General features: G+C 45.8%; 2 protein-coding genes across 6 annotated transcripts in view; one reads left to right on the top strand and one right to left on the bottom strand.

Moving 5' to 3' along the window:
* Positions 1–3,000, bottom strand: part of RHOQ (ras homolog family member Q) — a 40,380-nt gene extending 37,380 nt beyond the window's left edge. The window contains exons 1-2 of one of the 3 annotated variants that reach the window (XM_043468485.1): positions 2,456–3,000; positions 1,834–1,892 (exon numbers count right to left, since the gene is read on the bottom strand). In XM_043468485.1, the coding sequence (XP_043324420.1) occupies positions 1,834–1,892; positions 2,456–2,597 (201 nt within the window). In that variant the 5' untranslated portion in view covers positions 2,598–3,000. The remainder of the gene's footprint in view (positions 1–1,833; positions 1,893–2,455) is intronic. The other 2 variants (XM_043468486.1, XM_043468484.1) reach the window with 2 other exon arrangements.
* ATP6V1E2 (ATPase H+ transporting V1 subunit E2) lies at positions 2,727–27,216 on the top strand. Of its 3 annotated transcripts, XM_043468479.1 has the most exons (3): positions 3,130–3,225; positions 19,267–19,580; positions 26,342–27,216. In XM_043468479.1, the coding sequence occupies exon 3, from the start codon at positions 26,350–26,352 to the stop codon at positions 27,028–27,030; it is 681 nt and encodes a 226-aa protein (XP_043324414.1). In that variant the 5' UTR covers positions 3,130–3,225; positions 19,267–19,580; positions 26,342–26,349; the 3' UTR covers positions 27,031–27,216. The 3 variants fall into 3 exon arrangements, with proteins under 3 accessions (XP_043324412.1, XP_043324415.1, XP_043324414.1); XM_043468477.1 differs by lacking the exon at positions 19,267–19,580 and having other exon boundaries at positions 2,727–3,225; XM_043468480.1 differs by lacking the exon at positions 19,267–19,580 and having other exon boundaries at positions 3,125–3,225; positions 26,246–27,216.
* Positions 27,217–27,922: the final 706 nt, after the last annotated feature.

The raw sequence follows: 27,922 nt of genomic DNA, 5'->3' as shown, positions 1-27,922 counted from the left end.
CGAATGTGCACAGAACAGCTCTGACATACACACGTCCTGTTGAATAGGGCTCGTGGCCAAAACACAGTCATGGTGACAAGTAACAAAGAAAAGGGAAGAGGCACTAGTGAGAGAAGTTAAAATTAGAGACGATTCTTAAAAACCTCTCCTTTCAACCAATAATTTCAAACTGTTGTTTACCAGCTATACTGCTTAAACATTGGTCTTATTTGATTGAATGGGTTCTGCCTCTTGCCGTCCATGACAGAAGGAGTAGCTACAAGGCAGGTAATGAAAAGTGGCCCTGGAAAGCTAAGAACTGGTTATACTGGGACTTCCCCGGTGGTCCAGAGGTTAAGATTTTGCCTTCCAATGCAGGGAGTGCAGGTTCTATCTCTGACCAGGAGCTAAGACCCCATATGCCTCCGGGCAAAAAACCAAAATATAAAACAGAGCAATATTGTAACAAATTCAATAAAGACTTTAAAAATCGTCCACATCCAAAAAAAAAAAAAATCTAAAAAGAACCAGTTATACTGACCTGGGTCAGTTTGGTGAGAGGGGGTGGCCTTGGTCACCTCTCTCTGACAACAGTCTCCCTTTTGAGGCTACTCTATAGAGTCTGTTCTAACAGTCTCTCTCAGAGGCTCCTCTAACTTCACAGCACAGAAACCAGAGGTCACACTGAGGCCCCCAGAGAAGACATTTTCCAGAATCTAACCTGATACTACAATTCTGAAACCCAGAACTAGATGAGTTACAAAGAAAACCTCCTCTTTATTGACCTACCAAGTATGTGCCAGACTCAACGCTAAGCATCTAGCATATAATACATGCCCAGGGGAATGGTCTGAAATTTTTACACCCCATCTTACACATAAGGAAACTGCACTGTTGGCTATTCCCTACAGACACTCTCTAAGGCCCTCAACTGCCCACATGTCCTCAAGAACTCGTCAGGATGACACGTAGAAACTTCGGTCTGAATTTTCAGGTCTAATCACAGGGCTGGATTTTGCAAAACTTCATCACACATCTTAGGCCCACAGCAAAAGTGGGTTTGGGAAAAGGGTGGAGCTGGTACAGAGTCAGAAAGGAGACTTCAATCCTTCAGAAGCCACCTCTAATTTGCCAATAATGCTTAGAGGCTGACAGGAGGAGGGTGCATTTTCTTTCTGCACAGTGATCTCTACCAAAGAAAACCCAGACAAAGTCACCTGGCCTTCCTAGGGAACAACAACAAAAGCTCTTCCTCCAAGGTTCAGGCTGAACTCCTAACCCTTCCTTCCCCTCCCTGCCCCAGGGAGTGGCTGGATGGTTGTTGTTTCTTTTCTTTTTTTCCCTGTGGTCCTCGGTAACACCACAAATTACGTTTTCAGGGACTTGAGTCCCAGAGTGCAATGATGTTGTAATAAACATAACCAGGACCAAATGCCTTCCCATCATATTAGATGATGCCATTTCCCACCAATCAGGCTCCTCGGGCAGGCAGACCACTCACCAATGAGGGACCAGACAAAGGCTGTGAGGGGAGACCTGGTCATCTGCAACTAAAAATAAGGGCGCTTCAGGATTGGCTGCTGCCACTTTGCAACAGGAGTTGGGACCCACACACCAGCCACCACACAGAAGGCACACACAGGCAAAAACTTTCAGCCCAGGGGTTCCCGTGGGGTGGGCTGGTCTGCCTTTGTTGCTGAGGTTTTATCTTTTTCCCAATGTGCTGACTCCAAGAAATACTTGATCCAGAGGGACACACCCTCGCTCCTAGACACCTCAGTTTCTAAAGGCTCTTCGCGATCACCGTAAATTGGGGAAAGGGAGGGGGGTGTTGGCCGGGGCCAAGACACTCACCTGTCCCGCAGTATCATAGAGTCCCAGGAGGTACTGCTTGCCCCCTACGGTGACGCTGACTGCAAGGGCAGAAGTGGGGGCGGGGAAAAAAGCTCAATTACCTAGACTCTGGGGCCAATCTGTTCCCCACCAGAACCCTCCCCTCCCAAACCAGCGCTCGCAGGCGGGAGCTCCCAGGGAGATGCCACCCCTTTTCCCAGGCTCACGGTGAAGCGGGCGTGAGGCTGGGATGAAGTGGCCCCCGGCTGCCCACTCCCTTCTCCCAAGTCCCGTAGCCACGCTTCCCCTTCGGGGTTTGAGACGGTTGGGAAGGCGACTGTAGGAAGGTCAAGGAGGTCGGCCCGGAGCACCGAGGGGGTTGGGAAGTGCCGGGCGCCGGGACGCGGGACGCGGGACTGAGCACGGGGATTGGGGGGGGGCGGGGTGGGAAGAGGGGTGGGTCCAGTTGGCAAGGGGGCTGCCCGAGGGATAGCCTGGGGGTGGGGCCCGGCGCCCCGTGGAGGGCGCGGCGGGGGAGGGGGGAGGAGCGCACGCAGGGGAGGCGGCAAGGGGGCTCATCCAAAGTTGCTCCAAAGTTCCCGGCCTGGGGAGATGCCCCTTAGTCATCACTTCCGAAGCTTACCTGCGTAGTGGTCGAAGACGGTGGGCACGTACTCCTCCGGGAAGGCGTCGTTGGCATAGCTCATGAGTAGGCACGTCTTGCCCACCGCCCCGTCACCGACCACCACGCACTTGAGCATCAGCGCGCCGGGCCCGTGAGCCATGCTGCGGCCGGCCGGCCTCCGGGCATGGTCCCCCCGGAGCCCCCGCCCCGGCCCCGGGCTTAGCCCCAGCCCGCCTGGGGGGTCCGCCGCCGCCGCCGCTCAGCGCAGCAGGGCCGACCCCCCGGCCCCATGCAGCGGCTCCCCCCGCCCGAGGGGAGGGGGCGACGGGCCCGGGGCGCTGCCGCCGCCTCGGTCGCTGCCCGGATCCCCGCCCGGGCCCCGGTCACCGCGCCCGCCCGCTGCCCCCGCCGTTCGGCGCCCGCGCCCTCTCCCCGGCCCGGCCTCCCCAGGAGGATCCACTGGATCATAAGACTGGCCGGCCCCGGGGGAGACGGCAACTTTGGGGAGGGCAGTGGAGGGGAGGGGCCAGGCGGCTCACCCCGCCCCGCGCCGGGCCGGGGCCCCCTCCCCGCTGGGCCCCGGAGGAGGGCGGGCCCAGGCGCCTCCCCCGATTGCGGGCAGCCAGCCTCGCGCCCCCGCCCGCCCGCCCGCCGGCTGGCTCCAGAGCCCCGCGCCCCGCCCGCAGCCGCCGCTCTGCCCTGCCGGCTCACCCTAGCTTGGCTCCGCGCGAGGGCTGCGGGGAGGGGGCGTGGAGGAGGAGCCGAGGAGCAGCGTAGCGGGGAGGAAGGTGAGACTGGGGGAGGGGGGCCGAGAGACCCGCGATGGGGCGGAGCCGAGGGCTCCTCGCGAAAGTGTCCGCAGCGCCCAGAAGCGTCCCAAGGCCCCGAAGCTGGGAGAAGACGTGGAGCCCTCTTGGGGGACCACAACGACTTTTATGATGACGCAATAGTCGTGCAAAATTATTCATATATATTTAAACTCCACCCGGAAGGCAGGATCCATTCTATTAGCCTCTAAATGCACAATAGAACTAGAAATCGGGAAGGAAGAAGGGCCATGAGAGTTTGAAAAAAAAAAATTTTTTTTTTTTTTCAGGCGCACGGGGGTGACGGGGGAGGGGTGGCGTTAAAGTAGGAACTCCTACATTGAGACTTGGTTTCCACTCCTTCCCCTCCACCAACCCAACCCATGCTGTCCACATCAGAGCTTGAATCATTTGCTCTGAAACTGGTGACTAAGGGAGTTACAGCATCTTGAACCACTGACGCACTCTCCACCCCCCCAACTAGCCAGAAAAGGTAGACTGGGAGACTCTGGATGCTGCGGGTGTACCTGTGCTCCCCCTAGAGGCGACATCTCTGAGGCCCCTTTACAGTCCCAGTATCCCTCGAAGGTGTTAGGTTGGGATCCCTGAGGAGTGATACACCCCAGAGCTCAAAGACGTGGCCAGTGAGCCAGGCGACAACCCCTGCCCTCCCGCCTGGACGAAGCTTGGAAACACCCATCTGTTCACTGGCCAAAAGTGCTACTTCTAAGTTTAGGCCTTGGAGGAGAGGGGAGGCGGGGATGATACACTCCACGTTGACACCACACCCTCCCTCCCCTTGCTGACGCGAGATAAATCGCTTCCTGTCATCAGTTCACAGGATCAGAAAACGCTGTGTTGAGAGGCACAGCAGAGGTCAAACACACGGTCTCCCTGAGATCTCTCTCAGATTGTGGGTAAGCAAATTGAGACGCAGACAGGTGAAGTGGTTATCCCAAAGGTCTCCACCTCTTTCCAGCATTCAGGTTCTGGGAACACACCGTGGGAAATGCTCAGTTAGTTATGTCCTCACACCATGCTTCCGAGGCCTCAACTCTCAAATCCCAAATCTGATTTCCATTGTCCTGAAAGACATCCTGGCTTTTCAGAAGTTCCTTGTGGAGTCCCACTGGATGTCTCACCAGACCCCTGCATCGTGTTTGAGTGTGAGTACTTACACTGCCCGCTGCTTTAGATTATGCAGTCAATCTGAAAGACACTTTGTATGTAGTGAATGATGGGTTAAAGAAAGCAGTTCGGTGTCTTGAAGTCAGATCTCGGTTCTGCCACTTCTTTCTAGAGGGGAAGAAAGGAGGACTTACCTCCTTTGCCTGCAGGACCACTTCTTCAGGCAGCACTTGCTGGGACTAGAATTCTGAAAGGAGTCTATTGAGAGAGGTTAAGGAGCTACTGCATACCGTCAGCCGTCAGCCGAGAGAGGTCGTTTGGTTCCAACTCTGACAGTAGTCAATCCAAAAGGAAATCAACCCTGAATATTCACTGGAATGACTGATGCTGAAGCTGAAACTCCAATGCTTTGGCCACCCGATGTGAAGAGCTGACTCACTGGAAAAGACCCTGATGCTGAGAAAGACTGAAGGCAAGAGGAGAAGGGGACAGCAGAGGATGAGATGATTGGACTCAATGGACATGAGTTTGAGTAAGCTCCGGGAGTTGGTGATGAACAGCGAAGCCTGGCAGGCTGCAGTCCGTGGGGTCGCAATGAGTCGGACATGACTGAGCAACTGACTGACTGACAGTGGTTAGCAGTGTGACCTTGAGCATGCCACCCCTCTTCTCGGGGCCTCAGGTTTCTCATCTATAAATGTGAGCTCATCCATAGGGTGTGATCAAGGCTCACCTTTGACAGCTCTAGATCTCTTCACAACATGCTCTGAAAGATCCTGGTAGAGGCTTTGGGCCAGTTGCTAGAGATATGGGGAAGGCTTTTATGAGGAACAACGAGGTCTGTCCCAGGACTGGGAGGATGGACGCTTCCTCCATTCAAGACTCCAGCCTCTCAGTCCTTTTGCTGCTTTTCAGAAGGGCAGATACTTACTGGCGATCCGGGGAGCTGGATGATTAGCTCTAGAACCTTGACAGATGGAAGAGTCTCCAGGTTCTGGATCCTTTGGGAGAAGTTCTGGGAATATTTGGACATTCCAAGTGGGGAACTGAAGTCAGATGAATCATGCAATGGTGACTTCACTGATGATGGTGACCTCATCCCTTTGGCCCTAGAAAAGCCAAAACAGACTGCCAGGAGTACTTCAACCAAAGGGTTGATTCCACCAGTTGTATATGGAGTAGGAGGCAGAGGGGAATATTATCCCAGATGCCCAGGTCAGCCCACTGATAGGTTAACTAGAAGAACCAAACAGATCTCAACAGATAAGTACTATATAATGTGTTCAGTGCTGTGGTAGGGAATGAAGAACAGCCTTTGGGAAGTGCTGGGAGGCTGTTAGTACCTAGCTCTGGGTGTGCAGAAGGGTGCCATTGGCCTGGGGTTTAAGAGGCTAATAGGAGTAAGATAAGATATGCCTGGGAAAAGCAGCAAGAAGGAACAGCACACAACTTCTTGGGAATGGTGAGCCATGTAGGGTGGACAGAATGCAGGATTAGTGGTGTGAAAGAAGTGGTTTGTGTTTAATTGAGAACTGTGTGATACTACCAGGCCATGGGCCTCTGGATACCATGTTAAGGGCATGCAGGGCCAACCTGGGCTGGGCAGTCTGTGCACTGCACAAGGCAAAGAGAGAAATATGATACCCAGAAAGGCCCACATGATACCCGCAAAGCCATGACCCTGGCCTAAGACTGTGTACATGGGAAGAAGGGGTACTTTTTTCTTATCACGGAGGCAACTTCCACTTATCAGACCTGTGCCTGTGGGGTGGCATCCACCCACAGAGGGACATCTTTTTCTATTTGTTATTGTTGTTTATTCACTAAGTCGTGTCAGACTCTTTGAGACCCTGTGGACTGCAGCACGCCTGGCTTCCCTGTCCTTCATTATCTCCCAGAGTTTGCTCAAACTCACGTTCATCAAGTTGGTGATGTCATCCAACCATCTCATCCCCTGTTATCCCCTTCTCCTCCTGTCTTCAGTGAGTTGGCTCAGGGTCTTTTTCCAATGAGTCATTTCTTTGCATCAGGTGGCCAAAGTATTGGAGCTTCAGCTTCAGCATCAGTCCTTCCAATGAATATTCAGGGTTGATTTCTTTTAGGATCCACTGGTTTGATCTCCTTGCTATCCAGACAAAGGAACTAGCTAGGTAAACAGTGGCTCTGGGAGTAAGGATGTGATGAAGGGAGGAAAGGAGGATTTGCTGTGAGCTGTCACTGTGTACTGTGCCCAGGCACTGTCCTGGGTATTTGCTGCTCATTTCATAGGTCATCCTATTACACCCCCAAAATAACCATACAAGATAAAATTCATAGAGAATACCTATTGGCTTCTCTATCCAAAACAACACCCTTTGCTTGTGTTACATGCTCTTTCTGTGAGCATGTGGTTTGTTTTCTTTTTCTTTTAGAAAACATTTACCTATTGATTTATTTGGCTGCTCCAGGTCTTAGTTGCGGCATGCAGGATCTTTTAGTTGTGGCATGCAATCAAACAAACCCAGGCTCCCTGCATTGGGAGCATGGAGCCTTAACCCCTGGACCACCAGGGATGTTCCAATCATATGGTTAAATGGTAGATGCCCTCTTCTTACACATCCTGTCCTTGATTAGCCCTGGGCACCTGACACAAGATGGGATGACCAGAACCCTTCTTGAGAAGTTTGAATTTGGGATTCAAAACTGGTACTAACTAAACTGGAAGATAAGAGCCTAAAGGTAGTGGGTCATTCCTGCTTCATGTTTCAGACATTTGCAAAATAGTCAACCCAAGGAAATGAAGCAACAACACACAGAGAGACAAATGGAGAGAGATGCTCTCCACCTGTCCCCCTGAAAAGTGGCAGGGATGACACAGGATATTTCTGAGTTCCTGATTCTGGGTATCCCTGAAACTCTGTTGTATACTCCTGGGCTTCAGTTGGTCACTTAATAAGTCCTCCCTTCTTTTTTGCCTAGACGGTGTAGATTGGTTTTCTGTCACTGGTAACTAAAGGAATCTTGTCTATGATAGTATTCTCACTACAGTCAAGATAGATGATGTGCAGAGAAATTAAGACATTTGCTCAAAGTCACGTAGCTGCTAAGTGGCAGAGCTAGCTTTCAAAAGGATTGGTCTGAGCTCATGTTATTTCCCGTGTTCCCCAGGAAGGAGGCATTAAAAGTTTTCAGTTGGAAATGACAAGTTTAGAGCTATCTTTTGAGATGATCACTCTGGGAGTGGTGTAGAACATGGATTTAGAGGGGACCCAAGTGAAGGCAGAGAAAGTGAGGAGGAGAGAGGTCATGAAGGTCTGGATCAGGCTTGGCTGTGAAAATGAAGAGGAAGCAGGATGTTTAGATGACCAAGTTCACAGGGCTTGGTAACACAGAGAAGGGCTGGGATACTCTGAGGTGTCTATCTTATGATTCCATTGACATATCCCCTTCTCTCTCTTCCTTTTAAATCTTCTCTGTTTTATCCTCTTTACTTCTTTAGGTTTCTTCCTAACTTTTCAAAATTTACCAGTCTCCTCTTGGTGACTAAACATGTGACCCACTGCCTAAATCAAGCTGAGAGTAGAACTCCAGAAGGACACCAGGTTTCTAAAATGTATTCACTTTCTGTCATTTTGCTTGTGTCCCTTCACATTTACTCAGAAATGGACAACTGAATTCTAGTAGATCATTTGGTGTCATGACACTTTGGGTTTCAAGTAATAGGAAAGTCAACCCCAAATGGTTTCAACAGCACAGGGAGTGTATGGACTTCTTTGATTGAAACAACTAGAAGTAGCTCAGGCTTCAAGTATGGCTTGATCAAGACCCTGAAACTATTTTTTTCCTGCACTTCTCTCAGTTTTTCTCTTCTCTTTGGGTCAGCATCCTACTTAGGTTGCTTTCACTCTTGAAAACAAAATGGTTATACCAGGTCCAGGCATTACCTCCCATATACCACACTGCCCAGCAGGAGAGAGAGCTTCTCTTGACTCACTTAATACACAAAATTCTTGGACTTCCTCTCATCAGATTAGCTGAGTTCATCACGATGGCCAGCAGAATGTCAGATGCTCATTGCCTTCGGCCTGGGCTACTGGCTGTCCCAGAAACCAATGCTGGGACGGGGGCTTGGAACTATCCTTATTAGGCCTGTCAGGGCCCACCCCAAGGCCAGAGTTTTATTCCCCCTCAATTGTTTCTTGCACAGTGGACAGCAGACATAGGGGATAATATATGCTGGGGAGGCAACCAATAATACCTATTACCTCCGGATTGTTGCCAACAGTCAAAGTTTCAAGGTCTCCCCAAGCTATACTAGAAATAAAGAAAAAGTAAATTTCAAGGGATGAGGGAGGTGAGAAGAATCCAAGTCATATCTATGATTTGTTTTAAATTTCAGTCAGTTGATTTGTCAGTACATGAATCCAGGCTTGGTGTGAGTCCCTAATTCTTGGCTGATAGTAGGTACTCCTTTCCCCCTTCAAACTTCCTTCTTAGAGTTATTGCCAAGGAGGTAAAATGGTAATCATTCTTTTATCTAGTCCCTTCTGCTCTTTTATTTATTTGGCTGCAGTTGGTCTTAGTTGTAGCACACTGGATCTTTGATCTTTGTCGCAGCCCTCAGGATCTTTAGTTGGCAGTATGTGGGATCTAGTTCCCTGACCAGGGATTGAACCCGGGCCCCCTGCATTGGAAGCCCAGAGTCTTAGCCACTGGACCACAAAGAAAGTCCCTCCTCTGCTCTTCAATTATGCTTCTTTCCTCCATACTTGCCCAGTCTCTTCAGACTGCCGCCTCTTCACTCCCCAGGGCTCTCCTGCTTCCCAGACTCTACCTGCCCACCTTTGTAGCATCACACTGTGTGCCATACCTATTCCTCTTTTTCTTCCTACCACTAAGACCCCCCATCTGCATCCTTTTCTCTTAGGGCTCAGATGTAATGTATTATACAATTTTTTAGCTGAGATGTTAATGACTTAAACACTGCAGCAATTTCTTAAAGGTCACTGGTTCCTGATGATCAGGATGACTTAAAAAATCCAATACATCTGGCTCACTTGGTTTCATTAGTTATGTTTCTAGAATACATCTAGATCTCTTTTTTTTTTTCCAGCTCGTTACATGCCAGAAACTCAGGAGTAAATCCCAGCCTCTGAGAATTTTAGCTCAAGCACCCTTAATAATGTTTTTCCATCTTTATTTCTAACCATCTTTTGCTGCAGCCTAGGTCAGGAGACCAGTCATTATAACAGATGGAATTGCCACCATTGTTGAATCATAGAAAAGGACACTTCTTAAAGGCTGCTGGTATGGAATACCTCTATGATCTGGGAGTGGCCACCTCCTGTAAGGTCCAAAGGAGGCTGGATCATAGATCCATCTTCCAGAAATGAAATTAATGATTTTATTCTAGGCTTCAGTTCTGACAGTGCCAGAAAAGGATCCAAGGTTTGTTGATGATTGTTTTTCCATAGTGGATCCTGTGGTCACTGAGTGTTATAAGCACATTTTGAATTTGGGGAATCTTCCACTTTGTAAGTCTTGGTGGGAAGGAAAAGATCACCCTTGTGGAAGCTGTTACAGACTCTTGCTTTCCTTGTCAGACTCAAGAGCTGGAGTGACTACAGTTAAATACAGAGCAGACTCTTGCAGCTTTGGTGCTGGGTCCACAACTCGGTGCTGAATACAGGAAGTGGCACATAGGGTGGGTGGTGGTGTTGGTTGTGGTGTAATTGAGTTCCTGGTGCAGAAGTGACTACTGTATAAACTGACTATCTAGAATTTGTTGGCAGCAACAATACCAGAAGTGGTTTTCTCATCGGAGCAGGTCCAGAGGCATATGTTGGGTATGGTTCCTGTAAAGATAGTCCTGAGCAGCTTTTCTAAGTTAAGTCAAGTCACTCAGTCGTGTCCGACTCTTTGCGACCCCTTGGACTGTAGCCCACCAGGCTCCTCCGTCCATGGGATTCTCCAGGCAAGAATACTGGAGTGGGTTGCCATTTCACTATCCTGTGAGCCATGCATGATCCTTAAAATTTCCTTTTCTGTTTTGTTAACCACGTCCAGCTTCTTTTCCTCACAACCACAGCCTCCTGAGAAGACATTGGAGGACTGGATTGCTGTATTCAATGTGCTTCATGCAGTGTGAGCAGAGATTCCAACTTCTACCATACCCAAATCCCTGTTTTCAGATATTGAATGTAGCACAGGACTGTGATTTTTGAAAGAAAGGAACGAATGAGGGAAACTCTACTATTACCCTTTCTGCTGGAAATATTTTCTGAATCGCAGTGCACAGTTGAACCAAAGCTGACCTTAGTGGTCTTGCTGAGTTGAGGAGACTTTTCAAGACTGAGTACCAGAGAGGAGGGAGTATTCTCTTGAGTCTGTTGCTTATGCTAAGTTGCTCGTTCAGTTGCTAAGTGGTGTCCGACTCTGTGAACCCGTGAACTGCAGCATGCCAGGCTTCCCTGTCCTTCACTGTCTCCCAGAGTTTGCCCAAACTCTTATCCACTGAGTCGGTGATACCATCCAACGATCGCATCATCTGTTGCTCCCTTCTCCTCCCGTCCTCAATATTTCCCAGCATCAGGGTCTTTTTCCAACAAGTCAGCTCTTCGAATCAGATGGCCAAAGTATTGGACCTTCAGTTTCAGCATCAATCCTTCCAATGAATATTCAGTGTTGATTTCCTTTAGGATTGACTGGTTTGATCTCCTTGTTGTCCAGAGGACTCTCAAGAGTCTTCTCCAGCACCACAGTTTGAAAGCATCACTTCTTCAGCACTCAGCCTTCTTTATGGTCCAACTCTCACACGACTACTGGAAATAGTATAGCTTTGACTATATGGGCCTTTTTCAGCCGAGTGATATCTCTGCTTTTTAGTATGCTATCTAGGTTCATCACTTTCCTTCCAAGGAGCAAGTGTCTTTTAATTTCATGGCTGCAGTCACGTGTCTGCAGTGACTTTGGACCCCAAGAAAAAAAAATCTGTCACTGTTGCCACTCATGTGCAGACACAGAGTGAAACGCCACAGGGAGTTAAATTCTTATTGAGCTCTATGTTCCAAGTACGTGGGTGGAACAGGAGAAGGTGTCTCCCTGGGGCAACCACTGCAGCACCTCTTCACATTCCTCTCTCCTCCATCTGAAAAAGAGCTGCAGATCCCTAGGATTGTGACAGTCTATACAGAAGACTCTTTCCTCACTATCCATCCATTTGTCTGTGAGTCCAACAGATAATGCTTAAATGTTATGTACTGGGCTCTGTTGTTGTTCAGTCACTAAGTTGTGTCCGATTCTTTGCGACCACATGAACTGCAGCACACCAGGCTTTCCTGTCCTTCACTCTCTCCTAGGGTTTGGTTAAACTCATGTTCATTGAGTCGGTGATGCCATCCAACCGTCTCTTCCTCTGTCGCCTCCTTCTCCTCCTGCCCTCAATCTTTCCTAGCATCAGAGTCTTTTCCAGTGAGTCAGCTCTTTGCATCAGGTGGCTTGGAGCTTCAGCTTCAGCATCAGCATCAATCCTTCCAGAGAATATGCAGGATTGATTCCCGAGCACAGAGGGTGTCAGAAAGAGCATTTTTCCCAACTATGTCATATGGAAGTCCCTGTGAACGTGAGGGACACAGTTGAGTGGATACACTCTCTTCCTTGCAAGCCAGTAGCTTCCCTGCTTCTGGGCTTGAGCTGTGTCTCTTAGCAGAGGTGAAGCCTGTCAGGACCTATAGCAGCAAGCGTTAAGTCAATACTAGAGGAGCATTTGGCATCTGAATGCATCCCCTGAACTGGGGACTGGTAGCAAACATTGCTCCTAATGTTCCTAAACAAGCAAAGCATCTGCTCTTTCTAGGCTGTCCCTGACGGTGGCCCACCAGCTGGAGACTTGGCCAGCCGGCCCACCAGGAAAAACTTGTGTCCTGGGGCTCCTGGATGACCTCAAGACCACCCTCCACTTGCCTGGAGGCTTTCTAGAGTTCTGACTGCTGACCTGTACCTACCTCAAGGCAGCTTGAGGTTCTGGGAAGGGCAGGATGATTGGGGTGGTGTTTTATGAATGAGGATACCTGTGGTTCACCTAGCATTTAACACAGCTTTGTAACTCCTCACCGCATTTGGCTTTCACAGAATTCCTCATTAACATCTTTTCTGTAAACAGATGAGGCTTTGTGTCTTTATCCAGAGGGAATTCAAACAGATTGTGAGCCTTTATTCAGATCACCCAGCCTATGAGTGGCATCAGGATTGAATCTTTTACCTCTGATGCTCCATCCATAGCACTTCTCATGACACCAGTTATGGCCCATGGGGGCATCCAGGGCAGAGAGAGGCCTCTTCAGGGGCAGCCTGGTTCCTACCCTCAGTTACCATCCCATGATGTCCTGTGACCGCCCAGCCCCTGGGGGCATGCTCAGTAGATATTAGCCATGTAAATTGCTCATGCTTCCCAGGTGGCTCAGTGATAGACTCTGCCTGCCAATGCAGGAAGACACAGGAGACACAGGTTCAACCCCTGAGTCAGAAAGATTCCCTGGAGGAAGAAATGGCAACCCACTCCAGCATTCTTGCCTGGAAAATTCAATGGACAGAGGAGCCTGGCAGGCTACAGTACGTGGGCTCACAAAAAATTGGATACAACCGAGTGACCGTGCTCCTCATACATCATGTAGCCAGAATCTCAGACCACTTCCACCCACCCCCATCCCCACCTAGAAGAGATGTGTTTTGGGGATGAATACTTTCATAAATCGATTGAGGGAGAATTTCTAGGGTCTGCTTGAGTGACACTGGTTGCTTTCTAAGGAGGTTGGATTCAATTAACTTGAGGTCAGAGTTTTTTGTTGTTGTTTTGTTTTTGAAACTAGTATTTATTTTGCTGCACCAGGTCTTAGTTGCAGTATGTGGGATCTAGTTCCCTGACCAGGAATCAAACCCAGGTCCCCTGCGTTGGGAGCACAGAGTTTAGCCACTAGACCATTAGGAAAGCCTGGAGGTCACTGTTGTTCAAATGTTTTGTATGTTAAATCACAGTTAACAAATACATTTTCATCGTGCACCAGAATACGTATGTACGTATGCATCATATATATGACAAAAATTTGACAAACAACACTTAAGCTCACTACCTGTAATGAATTTTGGATTTTCTATTCCTTTTGGTTTCACAGCCCACACTTTGAAAAACCCTATCTAGGAGCTTTGTTTGCTGGCTGGCTGGCTACCTGGCTGGCAGCTGGAGTGCTCAGGACCACAAAGTGATAAGAACTCCTACAACTAAACAACAAAAACAACCTGGCTTTTAAAATGGGCCTGAATAGACATTAATCCAAAGAAAACACACAAATGCCCAATAAGCACATGAAAAGATGTTCAACATCACTAATCATTAGGAAAATGCAAATCAAAACTATAATGAGTACCACCTCACAACCATTAGGAAGGCTTTTGTCAAAAACACAGAAAATAACAAATACTGGTGAAGATGTGGGGAAATTGAAACCCTTGTTGCATTGCTGGTGGGAATATAAAATGGTGGAGCCATTGTAGAAAATGGCACAGTTTCCTCTAAAGAGTAGAGCATTGCCATGTGATCTAGCAACTCCCTTTCTAGGTAAATACCTATAATAATTGAAGGCAACGACTGGAACAGATATTTGTACACCCACACTCAGAGGAATGTTATTCATAATAGCAGAAAGGTAGATGCAACCCAAATGCCACTGACGACTGAGCAAAATGTGATAGGTACATACAATGAAATGTTATTCAGCCTTACAAAGAAAGGAAATTCTGACAAGTGCTACAACATGGATAAACCTTGAATACATTTTGCTAAGTGAAATAAGTCAGTCACAAAGGACAAATGATTCCACTTACAAGAGGTTTCAAGAGTGGTCAACTCTAGAAAAATGAGCGTCAAAGAACTGATGCTTTTGAACTGTGATGTTGAAAACTCTTGAGAGTCCCTTTGACTGCAAGGAGATCAAACCAGTCATTCTTAAAGGAAATCAGTCCTGAATATTCATTGGAATGACTGATGCTGAAGCTGAAACTCCAATACTTTGGCCACCTGATGTGAAGAACTGACTCCTTGGAAGAGATCCTGGTGCTGGGAAAGATTGAAGGCAGGAGGAGAAGGGGATGACAGAGGATGAGATGGCTGGGTGGCATCACCGACTTGATGGACTTGAGTTTGAGCATGCTCCGGGAGTTGGTGTTGGACAGGGAAGCCTGGTGTGCTGCAATCCATGTGGTTGCAAAGAGTCAGACATGCCTAAGCGACTGAACTGAACTGAACTGAGGGTGGCCAAATGCATAGAAACTCAAAGTAGCGTGGTGGTTGCCAGGAAATGTGGGAGGAAGGAATGAGGAGTTAGTGTTTGATGGGTACAGCATTCTGGAGATGATTGGTGATGTCTGTCACACAACAGTGTGAATGTATTTAATGCCACTGAACATTACTTAGTGGTTAAAATGACAAAGATTTGTTACGTATATTTTACCACAATAAGACAAAGAAAAAAGATAAAAGGATTTTACTTTTCAAATGGGATTTCCAGCTTCTCTAAAATATGAGAACTTGTGCCCCCAAGTCCCCATTTCCAAAAGACTCAGAAGCCTGGGCCCTTTAGGCAGGGATGAAATAGAGGGGTTTTGTTTTGGAGGTGGGGGGAGCCACCACTGAAAACCTTCAGCCATGCAACTTTGTAGCACATTGCTCTTGGGAGAACTTGACTCCTTTGAAGTAACCTTCCTGCAGATGTGTGAAAAGGAGACACTAAGTTGTAAATTCTTAAGGTACATTATTTGGGGAAGAAATATCTCTGACCCTCCCTGGGTCTCTCCTTTATATTACCTGCCTGCCTCTCGTGGGCACTAGCTTTCTCCAGTCCCAGCCACAGCCTGCTTTGCCTCTGGGATGGAGTTCTTGGATTAAAACTGTATGTGTCCCCTTAGTTATCAGCAACTGAGGCAGAGATAAAGCTTTGTGGACACTTCTGATTTCCTCTCTGGGGGGACGGGTCTTTTAATTCCTCTCCTTTAATTCCAAACCAGATGAACTCCCTGGCTGTTGCTTTCTCTACCCCCAGCTGGCTCTGGAAGGAGCAGGGTGCTTCACACCTGCTTTTCCACATCTTCACACTGAGTTGAGCAGCTCAGCCCTGTGGGTGGAGCTTCAGCAGGTGCTGCCAGGGTCAGACCCTGAGTCTTCAAACCTGCCAGCTCTTGTACCACATCTCCTTCCACCCCAAGCCTCTGTTCTCATGTTCTTGTCCAAGCCCTCATCCATGCAGTCTCAACCTGGCATTTACCTAAAGCCAGACTCTCCAGCTTTCACCACCACCAGGCTAATCTTTCTAAACCCGGGTTTGGCCAAGTTACATCCCTACTCAAAACCTGTAATGGGTCTCCTTAGCCTCATGTCCCAGCCCTCAGTCTGACATTTCAAATCTTCCCCAATTGAGCTCCGACTTTCTAGACATTGCTCACTCCCACTGCCACTGGAGGCCTGTCTGCTGCTGCTGATCCAATCTGTTCTCTGCGCTCAGACCTCCTACACATTCCCAGCACAGTGCCTCTGCCCACAGCGTTCTCCCTGTCTAAACACTCTCACTTTCTCTTCCTGCTTCTCAAAAGTATCTGTCCTTCAATGCCCATCTGTGCTTCTCCCTCCTAGGTTGACCCTTTGCCCAGAGGGCCACTCCTTCTACTGAAGTCTGCAGTCACTCAGCCTGTGTTTTCTCCTTTCTCTTATTCCTTCCTATGTTGGGTCCAGGTACCTTTCCATGTTTCTGAGCCAGAGTCCTTCTGGAAACCCCAAGGCATTGCTTCGAGTCAGGTATCCCTAACAACTTGATTGATTCTTATCTATTTGGAAAACCCTCCTTCGTGAATACTACCAACTTGCTACCTTTTCCAAGTGGTGGTGATGGTTTAGTCATTAAGTTGTGTGTGACTCTTGCGACCGCATGGACTGTAGCCTGTCATGTTCCTCTGTCCATGGGGTTCTCAAGGCAAGAATACTGGAATGGCTTCTCCAGGGCATCTTCCCGACCCAGAGAGAGAACCTGGGTCTCTTACATTGCAAGTGGATTCTTTACCGATTGAGCTACCAGGGAAGTGACCTTCATCTAAAGCATTTGTTGTCACTAATGATGTGTCTCAAACCACCCACTACATAGTTTAATGGTTGCAGAGCAATTTATTATAAAAGAGCCCATGGTGAACTTGGGAGGGGGGCGTTTAGGCATTGGATCCCTTCATTTGCTAAGCCTTTTTTTTTTAAATTTTTACTATATATTTATTTGGCCATGTCAGGCCTTAGTTGTGGCATGTGGGATCTTTAACTGCAGTGTATGGGATCTAGTTCCCTGATCTGGGATCGAACCCTGGCCCCCTGCATTGGGAGCTTGGAGTCTTAGCCAGTGGACCACCAGCGAAGTCCTCACCTAGCTGTCTTGGAGCTGCTGATTGCTCACAGGCCACCCTGTAGTGTGACTTCCTGTTGACCTGTTGGTTCCCACCCCCCCCCCCCCGATGACATCATGGGCTTGGGAGGCAGGGCTGGTGTTTGCTTGTTCTCTGTCTCTAGTGCCTACGTAGTGCCTGGCATGTAGTAGATGTTCAGCAAATATTTGCCCAAAGACAGAAAAAAGGACACCCCCTTTCCACATACTAAGTATTTTAACCACCCCCCCCCCCCACAAGAAGTGCTTATTTTTCTAAATTTCCTCACCCACTTCCTGGGCCCTGCAAGTTGCCCCATGCACCCTCCGGTTGCTCACTCTGTCATCTCTAAGTGTCTGGAGGCCCTGATTTGATGCTGCTTGTCTTTAAACCAGGGAGCCCAGACCTGGACACATGACCCCTCAGACTTACAAATCCCAGCTGGAATGAGGAACAGTGGCATCAGGGTCTGGACAGAGCTGCAGGTTGACAGACACATTTGGCCCCCCAGGCATGCCTACCTCCCCTCCTCCCTCTCGTGGTGACAAGGATTCTCCAAGGTGCACACAGGCTCCTGTAGGTGAGGACTGGCGAAGAGAGATTTCCAAGCCCACACATCCTCTAAGAACACCTCCTATGCCTTTGAATACAAAATCATCAGTTTTGAAATGTCTTCTTCCCCAAGATCATAAGGAGGGGTTTCTGGGGGTGCTGGTAATGTCCTTGTGCTTGACCTGGGTGCTGGTTACTGCATGTTTGCCTCATAATAATTCATTAAGCTATATACTTTTCTGAATGTGTGTTATAATTCATGATTAAAAAAAAAAAAAGCACTCCCCCCACCCCAGCCTCAAGCCTTTAATCCAGTCAATTCATGTTTAACGAGTGCCTGTCTGCATCCAACCCCTGCTAGAGAAGGTGATTTTTGTCCTCAAGGAATTTCCTGGAGGAAGCAAGGTAACTGGAGCATCAGAAGACTGTGAATTATATCTGGAAAATAGGCCATGCTGTCATTTTGAGGAGGAGTCCAGAGGTCGAGGAGGTAGTGGGACTCACAATGGGCCGAAGATGTAGATGTGATTTAGTTAAGTTGAGAGAAGCAGAGGAAGGCTCTTTAGCTGAGGGAACTGTGTGGTCACAAGCTACATGAGTTAGGTAGGGCTGAGCCTGCTGTGTCTGGGGGGGGCAGTGAAGAGACCTCGGTATTGAATAGTTTATGGGAGTAAGACTGTCTTGAGAGCTCTAGGTGCTGTCCCCTACCAAGCATGGGCAGGACAGATGCCATTACAGTGCAAGCCTGCCTCGTGGGACGGGAGAGTCCTGTGCCCTTGTGCAAGAGCAGACATGTATGTTTCATATTTCTTAGCTCCTTTTCATTGTTTTGTTTGAGCCACAGACTCATGTGAGTTCATAATCCCCATCCCAGACAGACTGGAAGTTACATCAGCCAGATGCATTATACAGGCAGCCGCGTTCCTGTGGAGACACTTGCTCAATCCCTGACTTCTAGCCCTGCCCCACCCTGCAGCTGCTTTCAAGTCCCAGCACCGAGAGACTGATTAGAGGTGGGAGTCCCAGAGGAGGTATGAGAACTCAGGACTGCAGTTTCAGGGACTGTTACAGGCTGTGAGGTGACTCCACCTCACCCCCAGCCCAAGAGCCCTGAAATTCCGGGACTTTGCCTCCCATCATCAAGGATATGGCTGGCCACCTTAGACGAATTTTATGCTGTGAAGCGCTGGGAGGTTCTCAAGCTTCTTGCAGGGCTACTAAGTTTAATACAAGGAAGCAAGACTAGGATGTGTTTCTACTTACTTTTGAGAATGGAAATCAAAGCAGTCATAAGTACTCTGTACATACACAGAGTGACGATGATGAGGCTTAAAGCAGAGAATAGCTAGTTATAAAGTGGTAGCAGTAGTAAGAGTGATGCTGATGACGACGGTAACTACCAAGCATGATGATTAACTGTGCACTTAGCATTATGCTAAACACTCACTTCTTTCATTTAAGCCTCACAGTAATCCTATGATGTGCATGCTATTATTATTTCCATTATACAGATGAGGAAACTGAGCCTTCAAGGCATGAGCTGTTTCCCCGAAGTCATACAAATGTTAAGTGCAGAACTGGGATCTCAATTCCAGCAATCTTACTCCAGAGCCCATACTCGGAAGCCAGTGATGCCCCCTTTAAGCCCTGTCTGGACTTGGAGAGGATGTCCTCACTTGTGGACCGGAGCATGCCAGCGCCCGTGGCCACTGTGCCACTCTTAGAGACCATCTGGCACATTTTGTTTGCCCTGGTTTCTCACTAGACAACTTTTGCATTTGGCTTCCCATGTGACTCACATACAGAGAAAGAGGGCCATGACCTGCCAGCTTGACGGCTGTATTTTTCATTAGTAAATTAGTAAACTGGCTGCCTGGGTTCACTCACGTATCTGTTTCTGATGGTTTGGTTAAGGTGAGCGGCCCCCCGCCCCCCCCGAGTTGAAGCCCACCGTGTGCTAACTTAATTGAGATTCTGGGCGTGCAAGCGCAGCCCCCAGCCCAGGCCTGTGTGCCAGGGAAATTCCTCTTGGCCTCCTTTGGCTGGCTTGGCTCGCCTTCTCCAGTGACAGCCTGGCTCTTTCGATCCGAGCTGCCTGGTCAGACTGAGAGGGTCGTCTGCAGAAAGAGGGAAGCAACAGTGCCAGGTTCCAGTGGGTGTTCCAAGTTCCACATTCCGCCTGCAGACGCCCGGCGCCAGAGGAAGGCTGGCCCTTGGCAGGGGGGCTGGTAAGGATTTGTCTGGTACATTTTTTCCTCTACACACTTAACCTGCGACTTCCTGCGTCTCCCGCTCTCTGTCTTTCATTCACAGTGGCTATCAAAGCTGGTGATCAGCAGGGTTACCCAGAGAACCTTAAAAAAAAAATTTAATGGACTTGTCTTATTTAGGAACAGAGAATGTTTTTCTCTGTTTACAAAAGCGCAGTTTAAGGAAAATTACATCCTAAAATAATGGAGAATGGATGGGCTAAATTATTTTCGTTTTAACTTCCGATGACAGTTTGCAAAGTTGAACCCAAAGTCTTGGTCTTTGTCACGAACATGGGTGTGTTTTTCCAACAAGCTTGGTGAGTGGTACATCTTTCTGGGACAGCATTCTTTTATTTTTTTCTTTCAATTAAAAAAAAAAAAACAGGTAACATAAAGTCTACCCTCTTAACAAAAAACTTAAGTGTACAGTACAGTACTAGCTATATACACATTGTTTAGCCGATTTCTAGGACTTTTTCATCTTGCATGATTGAAACTCTATACCCATTAAACAGTAACTTCCTAATTCCCCTCCACTTAGCCCCTGGAAACCATCATTATACTTTCTGCTTCTATGAATTCGATTACTTAAGATACCTCATTTAAGTGTAATCATGTAGTATTTTTCCTGTGACTGACTTGTTTCACATTGCATATTAATGTCCTCAAGGTTCATCTATGATATAGCATAACAGAATTTCCTTGTCATATTAAGGCAAAATAATATTTCATTGAATGTATATACATTTCCTTTATCCATCCAATCATCAATAGACATTTAAGTTGCTTCTACCTCTTGGTTTTTGTGAGTAAAGCTCCAGTGAACATGGGAATGCAAATATCTCTTTTGAGATCCTATTTTCAATTCTTTTGGGTAAATATCCAGAGGTGAAATTGTTGGATTATATGGGATTCTTTAATCCATTTTGAGTTGATTTCTGTGTAAGATAAGGGTTCAATTTAATTCTTTTGCCTGAGGATATTTAGTTTTCCTAGTACCATTTGTTAAAGAGATTGTCCTTTCCCCATTGTGTAGTCATGGCACCCTTGTTGAAGATCATTGTATTGTGCTTGTGTGGGTTTATTTCTAGGATCTGTATCCTATCAGTCTATAGGTCTCTCTATCAGTACTATACTGTTTTGATTACTATAGGTTTGTAATATATTTTGAAGTTAGGGGTGTGAAGCCTCCAGCTTTGTTCTCTTTCAAGACTGTTTTTGCTATGAAGGATTCCTTGTGGTTTCATATTAATTTTAGGGTTGTTTTTTCTAATTCTTAAAAAAATGCCATTGGGCATTTGATAGAGATCACATTGAATTTGTAGATCAATTTGAGTAGTATGAACAGTATTAAGTCTTCTAATGAACATAGGTTATCTTTCCATTTTTTTGTGTTATTAAATTCTTCCAACAGTAATTTGTAGTTTTTAGTATTCAAGTGTTTAGCTTCTTTGGTATAATTTAGTAACGGTATTTTGTTCTTTTTGATGACATTGTAATTGGAATTGTTTCCTTAATTTTCTTTTTGGATTATTCATTTTAATATTATAGAAACAATTGATTTTTGTATGTTGATCTTATATGTTTCCAATTTTGATGTCTTTCTCTTGTCTAATTGCTGTAACTAGGACTTCCAATTCTATGTGGAATAAAAGGGGCAAGAGTGGGCATCCTTGCCTTATTCCTGATGTTAGAAAAATAGCTTTCAGTTTTTTACTGTTGAGTATGAATGATGTTGTATGTTAAGTCGATTCAGTCATGTCCGGCTCTTTGTGACCCCATGAACCATAGCCCTCCAGGCTTCTCTGTCCATGGGATTCTCTAGGCAAGAATATTGGAATGGGTTGCCATTTCCTTCTCTAGGGGATTTTCCCGACCCAGGGATTGAACTCATGTCCGTTATGTCCCCTACATTACAGGCAGGTTCTTTACCACTAGCGCCACCTGGGAAGCCAAGTGAATGATGTTAGTTGTGCACTTTTCATATATGACCTGCATTATATTGAGGTAATTTGATTCTATTCCTACTTTGCTGGTTGTTTTTTTATCATGAAAGGGTGTCTAGCTTTCTCAAATGCCTTTTCTGCATCTATTGAAATGATCATATGATTTTATCTTTCATTCTATTAATGTGGTATATTGCACTGATTGATTTTTGCATGTTGAATGATCATTTGTATCATCATTGATTTTTATATGTTGAACCATCCTTGCATTCTAGGGATAAATCCCACTTGGTCACAGTGTATAATTCTTCTAACGTGCTCTTGAATTTAGTTTGCTAATATTTTGTTGAGAATTTTTACATCTGTGTTCATCAAGGATATTGGGCTTCAGTTTTCTTTTCTTGTAGTGTCTTTGGCTTTGTTATCAGGGTAATTATTGTTGTTCAGTTGCTCAGTCATGTCCAACACTTTGTGACCCCATGGACTGCAGCACACCAGGCTTCTCTGTCCTTCACCATCTCCCCAAGCTTGCTCAAACTCATGTCCCTTGAGTCAGTGATGCCATCCAACCATCTCATCCTCTGTCATCCCCTTCTCCTCCTGCCTTCAATCTTTCCCACCTTCAGGGTCTTTTCCAGTGAGTCAGTTCTTCTCATCAGGTGGCCAGAATATTGGAGCTTTAGCTTCAGTCCTTCCAATGAATATTCAGGGTTGATTTCCTTTAGGATTGACTGGTTGGATCTCCTTGCAGTCCAAGGGACTCCCAAGAGTCTTCTCGAACACCACGTTCAAAAGCATCAATTGTTTGGTGCTCAGCTTTCTTTATGATGGTCCAGCTCTCACATCCATACATGACTACTGGAAAAGCCATAGCTTTGACTATATGGACCTTTGTTGGCAAAGTGCTTTTTAATATGCTGTCTAGGTTTGTCATAGCTTTTCTTCCTAGGAGCAAGCATCTTTTAATTTCATGGTTGCAGTCACTGTCTGCAGTGATTTTTGGAGTCCAAGAAAAAATGCTGACCTCTTAAAGTGAGTTTGGAGGGGCTCCCTCCTCTTCCATTTTTTGGAAGAGTTTGCAAGGAGTTGACATTAATTTTTAAATTTTTTTTGGTACGGTTCTCCTTTGAAGTTATCTGGTCCTGGGGTTTTTTCACTGGGAGATTTTGATTACTGATTCAGTCTCCTTACTTGTTATAGCTATGTTCAGATTTTCTATTTATATTTAGTCTTGGTAGGTTGTATGTATCTCGGAATTTATCCATGTCTTTTAGGTTTTCCAATTTGTTGGTATATGGTTGTTCATAGTAATCTCTTATAATCCTTTTTATTTCTGTGGCACCACTAGTAATGTCTCCTCTTTCATTTTTTATTTTACTTGAGTCTTCTCTTTTTTTCTTAGTCTAACTAAAGGTTGTCAGTTTTATCATTTCAAAAGCTCTTAGTTTTATTGATTCCACCCCCCCCCCCATTTTTCTATTTCATTTATTTTTGCCCTAATTTTTATTATTTCCTTCTGCTAACTTTGGGCTTAGTTTTTGTTTTCCTAGTTCCTTAAATGTATAAAATTAGGCTGCTTATTTGAAATTTTTCTTCTTTTTTTAAAAAATATTCATTTTATTTTTGGCTGTGCTGGGTCTTTGTTGCTGTGAGCAGGCTTTCTCTAGTTGCAGTGTGCAGGCTTCTCATTGTGTTGGCTCCTCTGGTTGTGGCGCACAGTCTCCAGAGAGTGCAGACTTCAGTAGTTGTGGTGCATGGCCTAAGTCGTCATGAGGCATGTGGAATCTTCCTGAACCAGGGATTAAACCTGTGTCTCCTGCGTTGACAGGCAGTTTCTTAACCATTGGACCACTAGGGCAGTCCTTTCTTCTTTTTAATTGTAGGCTTGTAACACTATAAACTTCTTTCTCAACACTTTGCTACACTTCTTTGCTACATCCCAAGTTTTGGTATGTTGTATTTCATTTTCGTTTGTCTCAATATTTTCTAATTTCCCTTTTGATGTCTTCTTTGAGCTATTGGTTGTTCAAGGGCATTTTAATTTCCACATATTTGTGAAATGTCCATTTTTTCCTTCTGCTACTGATTTCTAGTTTCATTCCATTGTGGTCAGAAAAGATGCTTGGTATGATTTCAGTCTTTTTCAGTTTGTTGAGACTTGGTTTGTGACCTAACATGTAATCTATGCTGGAGAATGTTAAAATTGTGCTTGAGAAAAATGTGTATTTTGCTGCTGTTCGTGGAATATTTTGCTATGTCTGTTAGGTCTGTTTGATCTATATCATTGTTAAAGTCCTCTGTTTCCTTGTTGATCTTCTCTCTGGATATTTTATTCATTATTGAAAATGGGATATTGAACTCTCGTACTATTATTGTGTTTCCGTCTGTTACTCTTCAGTCCTGTCAATGTTTACTTCGTGTATTTGGGTAGTCTGATGTTGGGTACATATCTATTTATAGCTATTATATTTTCTTGTTGAATTGACCTTTATTATTATAAAATGTCTTTCTTTTACTCTTATGACAGTTTTTTACATGAAGTATATTTTATGTAACTTAAGTACGGCCATTCCTGCTCTCTTTTGGTTACCATTTGCACAGACTATCTTTCTCTATCTTTTCACTTGAAAGTAAAAGGATATGTGTTTCACAGCCTATGTGTGTTCTTAAAGTGAGTCTCTTGTAGACAGCATATGATTGGATCCTGTTTTGTTTTTAATTTCATTTAGCCACTCTATAGCTTTTGATTATGGAGTTTAATCTATTTACATTTAAAATAATGCTTATAAAAGAAAGATGTGCTATTTCCAGTTTGTTCATTGTTTTCTGTCTGTCTTCTAGCATTTTTTGTCCCTCTCTTGCTGTCTCCGTGTTTCACTGATTTGTTTTAGGAACATGATATGGTTACTTTGTCAGTTTTGTTTGTGAATCTGGATGTCCATTGCCTTCCTTAGACTTGGGGAGTTTGGAGTCATTCTTTCTTCAAATAAGCTTTCTGCTCCTTTCTTTCTTTATCCTCACCTTCTGGGACTTCCACAGTGCGTATATTAATCCATTTGATGGTGTTCCATATGTCCCTAGACTTTCTTCACTGAAAAAAAAATTTGCTTCTCCAACCATAATGGATAATTTCAAATGGCCTATCTTTGAATTTGCTGATTATTTCTTCTCCATAATCAAGTCTGTTGTTGAACACCTCTAGTGAATTTTACAATTCAGCTATTATATTCTTTAGCTTCAAATTTTCTGTTAGGTTCTTTTTAATATTTTCTGGCTCTTTATTGCTAGTCTTATTTTTTCATATGTCATTTTAAAATTTTCATGTATCATTTGCCTGGGCTCATTAAGCATCCCAGAGAGTCTTTATTTTTCTTTTCCATTATGGTTTATTACAGAATATTGAATATAGTTGCCTATGCTATACAAGAGGACCTTGTTGTTTAACCATGTTATATATAATAGTTTGCATCTGCTAGTCCCAAACTCCCAATCCAGCCCTCCCCTGCATCCCATCCACCTTAGCAGCCACAAGTTTGTTCTCTGTGTCTGTGAGTTTGTTTCTTTTTTGTAGATAAGTTCATTTGTGTCATATTTTAGATTCCACAGATAAGTTATATATATGATATTTGTCTTTCTCTTTCTGACTTACTTTGCTTAGCATGATAATTTCTAAGTCCATCCATATAGCTGCAAATGGCATTATTTCATTCTTTTTTATGACTAATATTCCACTGTATATATGTGTGTGTGAATATATATATACCACATCTTTTTTCCATGCATCTGTTCATGGACATTTAGATTGTTTCCATGTCTTGGCTTTTGTGAATAATGCTGAAATGAACGTAGAGTTGCAGGTATCTTTTCACATTACAGTTTTGTTTGGATGTATGCCCAGGAGTGGGATTGCTGGATCATCTGGCAACTCTAGTTTTTTTAAGAACCTCCATACTGTTCTTCACGGTGACTGCACTGATTTACAGTCCCACCAACAGTGTAGGAGGGCCCAGAGAGACTTAAAGATATGGATTCCCACCCAGACCCTACTGGCAGAGATTCTAATTCAGTATTCTGGAGTGGGGCCTGGAAAGCTGAATTCCTGAAAGGTCCACAGGTGATTTATATGTACATCTAGGTTTGGAAACCACTTCCAGTTAAAGGATTACCATCAAGCTCTCCCACCTCCACTTCTCTCCAGGATGCCACCATCTGCCCACAAGTATTGTGTCTCTTCGTATCATTTGAGGCACTAAAGATATTTCTTTTTCCTGGGAACCTTCCTGGATTGAATCCTGTTTAACCACAAGTTTCTTATGACTGCCCCAGCCCTCACCAACCTGAAATGGGCCTACACTTTCCATTTTTTTATTAATTTGACCTTTCCATTCTCTCCACTTGTTATCTGTGATTGAGCCATTGCTGGCTAGAAATCTTTTGTCTTGATCATCTCATATTATTTGATGGCAAAAAGGTGGTGAGTGTAGTAGAAATGGACTCTGGGAACCCAAGTTTGAGTCTGATTCTACTAGGGTATGACCTTGGACAAGTTGCTTTCCCTGTCTGAACTTCAGTTTCCTCATCTGTGAAATGAGTTGTCAATAAATGGTCTCCGTGATCCTTCCCTTTGGACCCTACATCTATCCTTCCTCCCCTCGGATCCTAACTCTATCCTTCCTCCCCTCATACACTCCACAGCTCAGAAAGTGGAGCTCCGGAAACACACCTGAAATTCTGCCCAAAGTCAGAGAAACCAGAGGGTCCACCAGTTCTCCCTCTTACCTCCCTTTCCAGGAGCAGCCATGGCCCTGAGTGATTTCGATGTGCAAAAGCAGATTAAGCACATGATGGCTTTCATTGAGCAGGAAGCCAATGAGAAGGCAGAAGAAATAGATGCCAAGGCTGAGGAAGAGTTCAACATTGAGAAAGGACGCCTTGTGCAAACCCAACGACTGAAGATTATAGAGTATTATGAGAAGAAAGAGAAGCAGATAGAGCAGCAGAAGAAAATCCAGATGTCTGCCTTGAGGAATCAGGCAAGGCTGAAAGTCCTGCGAGCCCGAAATGACCTCATCTCAGAGTTGCTGAATGATGCAAAGCTGAGACTCAGCCGGATGGTGACAGACCGAAAATTTTACCAGGGGCTCCTGGATAAACTAGTGCTCCAGGGTCTGCTCCGACTGCTGGAGCCTGTGATGATTGTACGCTGCAAGCCACAGGACCACCTCCTGGTGGAGGCTGCAGTGCAGAGAGCCGTCCCCCAGTACACCACAGTCTCCCACAGATGTGTGGAAGTGCAAGTCGACAGAGAGGTGCAACTGGCTACAGACACAATTGGAGGTGTGGAGGTCTACAGTAGCGATCAGAGAATAATGGTTTCTAATACTCTGGAAAGCCGACTGGATCTCTTAGCCCAGCAAAAGATGCCAGAAATACGAAAGGCCTTGTTTGGAGCCAATGACAGCAGGAAGTTTTTTGTATAAGCCTCTGGAAAGTGAAGCTCCTGTTGAACTTCTAAGCCATAAAAGCATAACTCATTAGGGCAAAGCAAACTGGTAATATCTCCTCCTCTGTTTTGCTCTGGGATTAGTCTGTCTTTATGAAATACTCTCTGACTAGCTAAAGGCATTATACTTTGGAATAAAGCCTGACTTAATGCTTATAAATCTGATTCCATTTTATCTATACATTCTAGAGCTCCTGGTCAATTCTACAGTCTGGGCTGAAAGAAGTAGAGACATCTACATGGTCGCAAAGAGGGGGACACGACTGAAGTGACTTAGCATGCACGCCCACACAAAACTCTTTTTCTTGTGTAGAGGGTCAACTTCATGGGTGTATGATGAGTGCAGTCACACAGAGCTCCATGCTCAGAATTGCCCAGCAGTTGGGGTCTACGACAGAGGATGAGATGGTTGGATGGCATCACCGACTCAATGGACATGAGTTTGAGTAAGCTCCAGGAGTTGGTGATGGACAGGGAATCCTGGTGTGCTGCAGACCATGGTGTCACAGAGGGTCGGACACAACTGAGTGACCGAACTGAACTGAAGTGGGGTCTAATGCTCTGTAGCTAACCGTCTTGAAGTTCTTAATTTTATCTTTGTATGTGTGATTTATAAGTGAAGTCCAGTAGGACTTCAGTGCATGTGCCAGGGGCTTGGACCCTGGCTCATGTGTGCAAGTACTAACTCTTGAAGTCTACGCATCTCTCTGGGATGGGTTCTTGACCACCCACTTCTCAGCTCCCTGGTACTCCAAGATCCTGCCTTCCTCTCCCTCAACTAGTGAACACTAGTGCCCTCTGCCCCTGGTTAGGGCCCAGTGTATGCAGGGAAGGTCTGTATCCTTCATAGAAGCTTACGGCTGGATGTA

This window comes from Cervus canadensis, chromosome 5, assembly GCF_019320065.1.
Source record: "Cervus canadensis isolate Bull #8, Minnesota chromosome 5, ASM1932006v1, whole genome shotgun sequence".
In the NCBI taxonomy this organism is placed as follows: domain Eukaryota; kingdom Metazoa; phylum Chordata; class Mammalia; order Artiodactyla; family Cervidae; genus Cervus; species Cervus canadensis.
Note: the sequence above shows the minus strand (reverse complement) of the source record. Positions and strands in the feature narration are given on the sequence as shown.